The 11,471-nt window shown below is 37.9% G+C and overlaps 2 protein-coding genes across 5 annotated transcripts in view; one reads left to right on the top strand and one right to left on the bottom strand.

The window, feature by feature from the left end:
- The window catches only part of NR5A2 (nuclear receptor subfamily 5 group A member 2), an 83,644-nt gene extending 74,070 nt beyond the window's left edge, over positions 1-9,574 (top strand). For 3 of the 4 annotated variants that reach the window (XM_025152761.3, XM_015290243.4, XM_025152762.3), the window contains one exon: positions 6,311-9,557. In XM_025152761.3, the coding sequence (XP_025008529.1) occupies positions 6,311-6,558 (248 nt within the window). In that variant the 3' untranslated portion in view covers positions 6,559-9,557. Of the gene's footprint in view, positions 1-6,310 lie in introns of all 4 variants that reach the window. The other variant, NM_205078.2, reaches the window with a different exon arrangement.
- Positions 1-11,471, bottom strand: part of KIF14 (kinesin family member 14) — a 195,749-nt gene that overhangs the window by 50,140 nt on the left and 134,138 nt on the right. The gene's annotated exons all lie outside the window — the stretch shown is intronic.

Here is an 11,471-nt window from a genome sequence, read left to right as displayed (position 1 = left end):
CAACTCTCTTATGTGGAACCTAATTACATCAGTGAATGCTAAGCATGGATTAAAATACCAACAGGTTGCATTCAGTCCCAGCTAGGTGGAGAAAAGAGTTAAGCACATGCTGCATAGCTCACCTAATCCAAGGATAAGTCTGGAACATCAGCAGGAAATTAACTCCAGGCACGTAGGGAACTGTTGAGTTAAAAAGTTAGGTGGTCCTGCAGATAAGGCACTTCTAAAATGAAGTGCTAGCTATGCAACCACTGCTTGGATCTGGTGTATCTGGTCCATCCATGTCTCCTCTGGGGTAACCTGCTCTCCCCATTGGCTCTCCACAGCCCTAGCTGTGTTCCTGTACCCAGTCCTGCATTCCCTCACGAGCCCCAGTGAGAAGCACTGGACTTTACATTTAGAGGTGTAGCTGCCTAGGGACTTGGGCTCAGGGCTTGTGAGCAGCTCTTCCTCCAGAAGAGGCCTGCTTTGTTGTGTTTCAATGACTACCATATCATGTATGCGTCATTTGAAAGGTATAAGGATGTTCATTCCTGCATAGCCAGGATGAGAAGCAGGTGGAAATTTTGTTTGTTTGCTTAACTTTAATGTCAGTAACCTCTCAGCCTGAGCTGCTGAAAGTCAAGCTGTTTTATTTTCCTGAGTGATGACTCAGTCAGTAATTACACCAGTCATAAAGACAGAGATCATAAAGAGATCAAATCAGGTTTCGTCCTTTGACTTCACTGAGAGTGCAAGAACAGAAACAACTGAAATTTAGTAGAATATTTTCACAGTTGTGCAAGGAGAACTCAGATAAGTAATCCCTAGCTCCCTTTTCATTGCAGAGCTAACAATAGCAAAAGCAATTACAAAATTATTTAATGAAGTAAATAAATACAGGTCCTAGTAGAGATCAGAAACTTATATTCTCAGTACTAATCTGCCATTTTACAGACTTTTCGGCAGAGAAAAAAATATGCCTCAATATTTTAAATACCACTAGAAAGAAGCCTATCACTATGAAACAACACCAAAATACGTTTTAGTTGATTTCTGAATCATTCTGAAACAAACCAAAAGTCCACCAAGATCAAATATGGGGGATGGAATAGAATTTGGACTATGAATTACAGCCTCGTTTCTCATTAGCGTCTTATTCTTACCATGGAAATACATTTTATTTTGCCTAATGCTTACCTACGAATTAAATACATTGCTAGAAAATAATTTAATTAAGATTTTCAAAACAATGTGCCCATTATCTGATGTTATGTTCAACTCAAGATGAAAATTACTTTATGACCCTCATAAACAGTCAGAGATAAATCTTTTACACTGTTACAGCTTAACCACTGCCAGAGAAAGAACCCTTTAGAAAACAGGAAAAGTTTTCAATACATTTACTTCAGAGTTGGGAATTTTAAAAAGACAAATGTGACCTCTGTTGCTATAATGTAAAAGTTTTCCAAGTTTTGGAAAGTGCTGAGTATAACAATCGATTAATAAACACATCTAAAACAATTTGTTTCCCATGCCTTCTAAGTAAATAATATTCAGTACAAACAAGCTCTAATAGAATCAAGGGGAATTTTGCAATAAGAAGTTCATCTTTAACACAAATCTTCCTTCATTATAGCTATCTGCTTGTCACAGAAACTTAGACACAGAATGCCATATATCTGCTTTCATGGCAGATATGCAATGCTGCTCTTGTTTCAACTACAGAGAATCATGAGTAATTTTCAAGATGGCAGTTATCAACCATTACTACTCTTGCTCTCAAAGATTTCTTTATCACATATCAATTTTTACCAACAAAATTTCCAGTCCAGCTGGAAAAAATAGACAAAATTCTTGGAGATGAGCTTGAAGGCCATCCTGGCCAAAACACCCTCCAGGAGTTTAGAAGACGTCATATTTTATCTATACTTTTTTGACCATTCCAAAGAGTTGCTAAGCACTGGGGCCTGTTGGGCTTCAATAAAATCCCTTAGCCTCCTTACATGGGTAGGGCTGCACCCTTTCAAGGAGAGGTAGATGAGCCTTGGGCTGGGATTTCGTCTTACTGCCTGGAACGTCCATTTCCAGTCTTACGAAAATGATTGAGTTCTACCCTCAGAGAATCCTGAACGTAACCTTATTTCACCTTTGCAATACCATAATTGGCAATGGTGCAAAATCCACAGTTGAAGCTGATGTATCTGTGTGTGCACCTGTTACTTGTTTTACATGGAGAAGGTGCCTGATAAAATATGTGTGCAGTAAAATATAACCAGCTTTCTCTGGGAAATATTTATGCTGCTCCTAAGGACTTACTATTTTTCAGATTTAAATCTCACATTCTCTTTCATTTTGCTTTTCAGAATTCCCAGACCAAAGGAATCTCTCTACAGATTAATACAACACCAAATTCTCAGTATTTCATGTTTGGAATATGAGAGGGAGAAAACCTCTCTGAAACCAAAATATTTTCCCCTCTAAAGACCAGACCCATTTTTGGGAAAAATATGCAAAAGTGTTCTCGTTGGTCTGAATGTTGCATGCAGTTTCAGCTTAAAGCACAGCTTTATAGCAGATGTATAAAATAATCAGAATTGGGAGATTTGAGGGAATAGTAGCACGTTTTCACAGTAAGTGCAGAGCAGATCCTGACACACTATAATACTGTTTTTGTCTTAATCGTCAAAAGTAAGCTATAGAGAACAAAAAATTCTTTGTTTGACAGAAAAGCAATTGCTATTTCTTGTAAAACATATAATATATTCCAGAAGACCTAAGGGTTTACTTTCCAATAAGGATAGAAATAGATGTGCGCCCCACTGTGAGCTTGCAGTAAGGCTGTTTCATGTAAAAAGTTCGTAATTAGTCCCTGAGTGAATAAAGTGGAAGAGATAAGAGACTGATACTTACTGTAAGCAACACAAAACACTTTTTCTAGCTGCTAGGATTTAAGGGTGTGTGGGTGGGAGGGGGGGGGACCTATTCCTACTCATTTAACTTACAAGTGTCTAAACCCTGGAAAATTATTTCTTGCATTAAGCTTAAACATGTGTACTTTAAATTGTTACTAACGGATATAAAGATTGGTAAGAGACACTGCAATTCTAAAAAGTAGACAGGAGTGAAGAATTACACGAATGCACAAAAGACTGATGTGTTGTACATCAGTAGCAGATTTCATGCTCATTATACAGCTCTGACTTCAGCAGAGTTACATCAGCATCACCCGGTGTTCTGCCAGTTTACCTCATTAGCGTTCAAAGGATCCTTACTGAAAAGGAAATACTTGGAAAGCTAAACCAAGCACCTTTAGCCAAAGTTAAATAATAACTGTCAAGAACAAAACCAAACCCAAAGCACAGGAGAAACGTCTGCAACAAAAATAAAAATGCAGTTCGATAAAAATCACTCTCATCTAAATACTAAATTGCCAATCTTGGTTACACCACGAGGACCTCACTCAAAAGACAAGCGGTCATCTGGTTGCCTTCACACCACCTCTGATGACTGCGCTGCCAGAGGGATCAACACAGATGAATTGTGTAATGATGTCCAACACTGTTGTCACTTGGACCATGAATGCTCCGATTCAGTATAGAAAATGTGAGGAAAATTCCCTGCATTCGGACTGATTAACTAAAACCACCTTGTTTGCAAACATCCGATTCCCATCACAAATGCCAGGAATACATTACAAGTATTTCCTCTGGCTGGATGCGGCACAGAAGCCCCAGAGTTACTTCTTGTTTACTGTTTGTGTTAGTTGTACTTATTTTTAAATCTGGCTCTAACGCTTTTGTTGCCATGCACGAGTATTTAAAGAACTGCTTAAAGTTATCTTGAAGTTATTTTTAGCAGGAAAAAGGTTTGACATGCCAATTCTGAAATCATTATACAATTTATCTTTCTGTTTAACACAGTTTAACTCCCAACATAGGCCATATTTTCTGGGGGAATTTATGTTCTGCCAATTCATTCATGATTGCAATTTGCCTCTGAAAGCAATCTATTAATCATAATACAACACTCAACTTTTAAATCAAGTCACACTCGCTGCAAAATACCTTGGGGGTTTTAGGTACTTATGTGAAAACATAAACAGTTCTTAGAAAACATCCAGAGTAATATATGAAAGCATGATTTACCGGGGACACTGGCAAAAAGGCTTTAGGCAAATAAGGGTGAATAGCTCAGAGGCCACGCACAGCGGCTCTGAAATTTCCAGTTCTCCTCACTCTGGATACTGAAATTTCAGATGATTCTAGTTGGATAGTCATCATCACCTAGGTATTGCTAGTGAGTTCTTTAAAGCCTGATAGTAAAATTCAAGCAGAGGTCGTGTCCTGGCTCCCAAGCAAGCAGCATCAGATTCAGGGAGCCACTTGCTTCATTTCCACAGCGAAACTGGGACAGGAAAGAGGCAGACAGCAGTGATGGCAGAAGCCATCCACCCTGCAGAAAGCCCAGGCAAGAGTGAAGCTAAAGGGCATCTGGCAACAAATACAGCATGCTGCAGAGAGGCTCCTGCTCAAAGCCTGTGCATGCTATCCAGCTCTGCCATTGGGATCTGTGGCTTCCCTCCTGTTTTCTGATCCTGAGGAAAAATGTTTGCCTCCTTCAACCATTTTCCTCTTATTCTAGCTCAGTTATGAGCAGGAACCATTTGTTCTATTTAAAGCTCTTCTAGGAAAAGGTGTAGTTAGATCCAACTTACACAGCTTTCCAGTCCACTGATGGATCGGGGAACCAAAGTGTGTTCCTATTTTACAAAGGAAAACACTCATTTCCCCTCCATTCAAAGGCTGGAATTTACAATGAACCAAATTCTGCCAAATTCCCCCTCTCCCTTGCTCAAAGAACAACCATATAGGGACACATCTGTCTTTACTCAAAGTGAGTTAGCAGAGTACATATGCTTGTGTTGCTGTACTCTAGCATTATAAGAAACTGTGTTACAGTACTCTACTGATGGTATAAATGATTGAACGTTGACCAAAATAAGCTCTCCCAGCAAGAGTATTTTGATTGCTTCCCACTTTCTGCATTATAGCAACAGTCTGATCTGCAAGCTTTGGAATAATTTCTGCCATCTTCAGACATGTCAAAAGACAGCATCAAAACAGGTTTTACAAATGGACTCAAACAGTAAAGAGTTAGTATATTGGCAGACTCTTATCAGCGGCACATGGCGATAGGACAAGGGGAAACAGACACAAACTGGAGCATAGGAAGCTCCTCACAAATGCACCTAAGAACTTCTTCATGATAAGGGTGACGGAGCACTGGAACGGGCTGCCCAAGGAGGCTGTGGAGTCTCCTTCTCTGGAGATATTCAAGACCTGCCTGGATGCCTACTTGTGCAACCCACTGTACGGAGCCTGCTTTGCCATGGGGGTTGGACTCGATGATCTCTAGAGGTCCCTTCCAGCCCCTACAATTGTGATTTGATGATTCTGTGATTTATCTCTGACTGCCATTTCCATAGCTTAAACTGCCTATGTAGGAACAAAAAGAAGATAATCAAAGAGAGGCAGAGTGAACAAATCTTGGCTACCCGCTGATGTAAGCACCCGTGTTGTCCAATACCAAATAAAATTAGCATGTTGGACTTCAGAAAGCATAGTCAGGCTAAAGGGCACCATCCTTATCTGGTATTCCACCCAAAGGACAATGATTTCAATTTATAAAGATCATTAGTCAATGAAATATATATTTTAGAGAGTTTCTAGTAGGGAAGATTATTTTGGCAGTCACTGGAGTGTACCAGATGGTTCATTAACATGGACTAGACAAGTCAAAGGCTTTCAGAATCATTTAGAAAATGTCAAACAGAAACAAGAACCCTGTCACTTTTTATTAGAATTAACTACATCATACCCTGGACACAGATTTCACCTTGGGTCAGAAAAATTAATACAGAATTATATGAATTGTGTAACATACTAGGTTAAAGATGGGGCTTCCTCTTGGGACTCATTTGCTAGCAATATATCATGGTCTTCTACTTCAGGAATCCTCAACCTTTCTTTTTGTAAGATATGAAAAGAGCTGACCTTGCTCAGACTCCATTGGTGTCTAATTGATTTGAGGTATATGCAGAATTTCAACAAGACACTCCACTAAAGCTCTTTTGTGATCATTTTCCCAGGAAAGTACGCAAAAGGGTTCACTGAATATTCAGCAGCTCGTAGAGTACGCTTTTGTCAGGAGGAAAAAAAAACAACACAAAAAACCCACAACATTTAGCAAAACGTTGCCTTAGTAAGCCGTAATTAAAATGCAACTCAATTGTTCTTTTTTTGTTGTTGTTGTTTTAATTATCATTCAGATGTCAAAAACCTAGAGAACTTCCAGCTTGTGGAGGGTGTTCAGGAACAAGTGAATGCTGCTCTGCTGGACTACACAATGTGTAATTACCCACAGCAAACAGACAAATTTGGGCAGCTTCTCCTGCGACTACCAGAAATCCGGGCCATCAGTATGCAGGCAGAAGAATACCTCTACTACAAACACCTGAACGGAGATGTTCCATGTAATAACCTTCTCATTGAGATGCTGCATGCAAAGAGAGCATAAATTATATCCATTAGAGCTTCTGCTTTCAAGGAAAAAATATATTCTGAACTGCTCCAAGCAACACTAATTAAAATGTGGTTTTAAGACTTTGCAAAATGGTATAATAATCAAATACTAATAGTAAATAAGTGATGTATCAGGGTATTTGTATTGCAAACTGTGAATCATATGCTACACATCCCCAAAGGAATCTCTGTAGGACTTTATAAACTGGAGTGAAGTAAACTTAAAAAGTGGATACTATCACCAATGCCAACATGAATAAGGACAGAATGATTCTTGTATATTTAACTTCTGATTGCCAATACGAAGAAATTTAGGGGAAAACTGACCTGTATTGTTGAGCTAAGAGAGCGGGGAATTTGAGTGCACTAAATTCCTTCATTGTACAGCAGGACTTCTAGAACAGTTATAATAGATGCAAAGCTGCATCTATACCATCTTCTATCATTCTTCCAAGGACCCAACACTTCTGTGATAAACGATGTGGCATCCATTCAACAGTCTGTAAGAGAGAGTTGGCCTAGGCCACGTTCTAGGTAGTATGGCTACCACTTCCCTCGAGGCTGGTTTTGACAGTCTCTCAGGCCTGCAAATAGCTAATGTGAAAAGTCTGTTTTCAAGTTAGCTTGACATTCTTACTATTTCTAAAGTTTGTTTCGCTACGTGTTCATGTTGTTAAATCAGGCAGTATCCCTCTTCTACTACTGTCACTGGCTGTCACTAAAAATCTAAGATAAATACACACAAAAAAATATTCAACTCAAATATATACTTCAGCAGTGGCTAAAAAATGGCCCCACTATGTACTCATGGCCTATTCCAGAAAAAGAAAATGAAGATACCTAAGCCACTAAAAGTGACAGCTTCTTTGACAAAAACCTTTTCTAGAACACCAAATACTGTTGTTAAACAACGGTAAAATAAAATAAATTAAAATAAAAAAGAACAGAAATGCAGCATTAAGCAATGCAAGAATAAGCAAGGAAATTGTATGAGATGATGTCCAGTATCTAATCAAACTTTTGTTTTTTAAAGTAATACACTTTTTTTTTTACGCAAAAAAGAAGAGTGATACTGCTATGTCTATGTAGGCCAAAGTCTGCTGCAGAACAAATATTAGAGAAGAACAAACAATTCTCTCTCTGTCCAAATGAAGGTATCAGTATTAAAATGTAGTGCCACGGTTCTAAGTCTTGCCTTATTTCATTATCCTTTAAAGGTAACTGTGCAGATGTGGATCAACATATGTTTAAAATAAAGTATTAGTCTCTACCATTAACAAAAACATAGTGTTTACATTCTTTAGGACCTGTGGGAAAAAAGAAAAAAAAACTGTGATAAAAATGCAAAGCAGTGATTTCCTTAACGTTGCTTTCAAATTGGTAATTATTTTACCAGTACTTAATTACTGTATGTCGTGAGACACTAAAATCAGCGGGGGGAGGGGACTTCAGTTTGACTTTAATTTTGAGATTATCAGCTGTACAATCACTTGTAGAAACTGTATAAAATCCAAATTCTTTGATTTTTTTTTTCATGAAGATTGCTGGCTTTTGAATAGTTTATTTATACTGTATATGATAGTTTCCACTGTAGACAATTATGATGCTAATTTATTGTTTGTTGGTTTCATCTTTAAGAAATAGCCAGAATGAAGAAGCCAAATATATGTGTTTACTGTAGCATGTCTTCAATTTAGTGGAACATAGTTCAGGGACACACAAAGGTCTTCATAAATTTAAATCATTCACTTGATTAATTGTCTGTAAATCTTCATAATCCTAAGTGTAGTTTATTTAAATCTATTGTAAATTATGTGAGTTGTAGCTTTTTCTGTTTCATGTGAACTTGAAGAGGTGCATTCTCTTATTTTTTTCCAACTATCCACACACTGTATACCAAAGACATTAATTATTACATCTGCATTAGTTAACATGTTATTTTAATCACCTGTATTAATCAGCTGTATTCTGTCCATGCATAGGGTACAAACACAGCAAAGCCCAATGTCTGCACCTCCTAGATGCCTGCCTTGAATCACTGAATGCACACAGTGACAATACCGGCCAAAAGCAAACCGAACACACCCCCATAGTCATCCCACTCAGCAACAAGCATGGCAACATTGTTTAACTAAGAGCATTCTTCCTCCAACAAACTAAATTAACAGACAGTAAGATGCAGGTAGCAATTGACTGTGGCTGTGATAACTACATATCATGAGAACAGTGCAAAGTTTGGTCGTTCATTTCCTTTTTAAAGGAAAAACAAAGCATATTTCAAGTGTTTGCATTCTCTTTTTTCTCTCTTTTTTTTCTGTTTTGGGTTTTTTTTTTGTTTTTTTTTTTGTTTTTTTTTTTTTGCTATTGAAATGCTACAGTGAATATCACTGAATATTGAAGTGAAAAGCTTTAAAAATGTGACTAGCTGTATTCGCAGCATGATAATCCACATACAGGACAAAAGAATTCAAATAAGGATGTAAGAGAGAAGTAGATTTTTTCATACAATTTAATGGAAACAATTTTAGATCAACTAACATATATTTGCCCATATCTGTCATTCCAAGAATCCCACTTGATTGCCCAAAGTTTGCAAACAAATAAAAAAAAAAGAAAAAGAAAATGACCAAACCTCATGTTAATTGTTAACTACTTTGTAACCAGACATTTGCTTTTGACTGCCTTATTGATTACAGGACATATCAGAAAAAGCAGACTAAAATTCAAAGGTTTTGGCTTTGGCTGGTTTATTATAGTTGTTCTGTGTTTGTAAACAGACAATCTGTAAAGTCTGACTATTTGTACTACAGATGTTCTGCAGCTGCCTTGGATTTAAATCCATGCAACTCTTAGAATGTGCAGTGAGTTACTTGTTGAAGTCGAAGTTCTCTTACTGTATCGGTGAAATACATATTGTCATGTCAGTTCTTGCCAGAAGTTTCTCATCGCCAATGGATTTTTTTTTCAGTATTTCAATAAATATTGATATGTTCATGCTGACTACTTTTAAATGGTCTTTATGCTAACATCGTTCCACCAAAATGAAGCACTGGTCAAAATACAGTTTCTCAGAAGAGTAAAATATAAAACACTCAAGAGTTCCAGAAAAAAATGGATGGTGAGAGAAAAGTACAAATGTAGAGAACAGCACTTTCAAAAGCTCAGACAGCAATGGTGAAATTGCGTAGGCTGAAGCAAAATAAACCCAGCTGAACAGGTCAGAAAAGCTGTGTTGACTCAAAAAGAAATTTACCAGTTAAAGAAGTTAATGCATTTTATCTCATTCTGCACAGTTAATTTCACTTTAAACATCATTCAAAAAAGGGTTAAGCAGCCAAACAACCAGAGGAGAAAAATGACAGAACAAAAGAAAATCGGGTAACAGGATCCAGCAGAGCTCAGGATAACCTCTCAGCAATGTAAATACAGCACAGGGCCAGGGGCAACTCCAGAGCTTCCAGCACAACTGCCAGCAGAGGCTGCCAAGGAGGCAGATGTTACAGCTACTAGAGAAAAATATTCTCCTAAAGTTGCCCTCTGGCTCATCTGATTGCCATTTCAAGAGCAGGGGGTGAAGTGGTCCAACAGCTTGTCAGCAGCACCCTACTGTTCTGAGATCAAGTCCACCACTTCCCTACACCATCTTGTAGCTGAAAAGGGACTGTTCTGCATGGTGCCAAGCGTTAATGCTTCAAGGGGAAGAAACACGTCTATAATTAGTTATTTACAAATACTGTGTTTGAATGAAACAAAGCTGCGTTAGTGTTGCAATAAAAACAGACAGTAAAATAGATAGGATACTTTTAACTGTTGGGAATCATAACTGAAAATCACAAGATCACATAAGATCCAGTTGAGGTTTCAGGATTAAAATCTCATCTAAGGAAAACATATCTATCTATATATATGTATATATACTTATATACTTACTTACATATATATTTGTATAATATATATGTAGGCAGTATATTTAGTATATGTACTACAGATTTAAATTATGAGGGGATTTATTTTTAACTTTGTTTGACACTAGTTTTGTAACAATCTGCTGGGTGTTTTTATTGGAAACATGGAAAGAGTGAGTTCAATGTAACACAGGTCATCAGTACAATACTTGGTGATCTTGACAATTTCCTGGAATACTGAATAACACTTTTCATTAACCCTTAATATGAAGCCCACAGCACAGATACGTGATAAGACTTCTAATGGCACTCTTACCTACTCCAGTACAGTTGCTATACTTTTCTCTGTGCAGGTGTATTTGCTATACGCTGCAGTTCAGAGAATCAGACTAATACCACCACAAGAAAATTCCAGATAAGTTTTAGGAGCACCGGATCTCACAGCTTTGTAGCCCTGTGATGCTGGCATGAGAATAAATACTTCTGTGCCCATCCCATGACCTCAGCTGCATATAAGCTTTTAGAGAAAAGATTCAGTTTCTAAGGGCAGTTTGCCAACGATATGGAAAACTCTGCTAAATTACTGAAGGCAGAAGAGGGCCTAGCCCTCACCTGGAGCAGACATACCTACCCCGATGTCAGTGGAACTAACCTTGCTAGAAGCTACTTTACTTGGTAGTTACAGCCTGGCTCAGCCCATGTCAATAGGACAAGATGAGGCTTCCCATCATCAAATGCTTTCCAAAGCTCCTTTTTTGGCTCATCTGCAGGACAAAACTCTTTCCAATTTATTTAAGTCTGGCATGCAAGATTGGACTTACACAATATCAGGTGAGCTTTTGCCATCGCTCCAAGAAAGTCCAAATCTCTCAATATCCTTTAGTCCTAGATTAACGTTCAGGCTTATGGTAGTTTCTGCCCATACCCAAGAGGATAATTCACATGCAAAGTAAAGCAAAATGTGGATGGCATACAGGCTCCTGATGGTGGCTGCATTAACAAT

This window comes from Gallus gallus, chromosome 8, assembly GCF_016699485.2.
Source record: "Gallus gallus isolate bGalGal1 chromosome 8, bGalGal1.mat.broiler.GRCg7b, whole genome shotgun sequence".
Lineage (NCBI taxonomy): Eukaryota > Metazoa > Chordata > Aves > Galliformes > Phasianidae > Gallus > Gallus gallus.
This window is presented reverse-complemented; position numbering and strand designations above follow the sequence as displayed.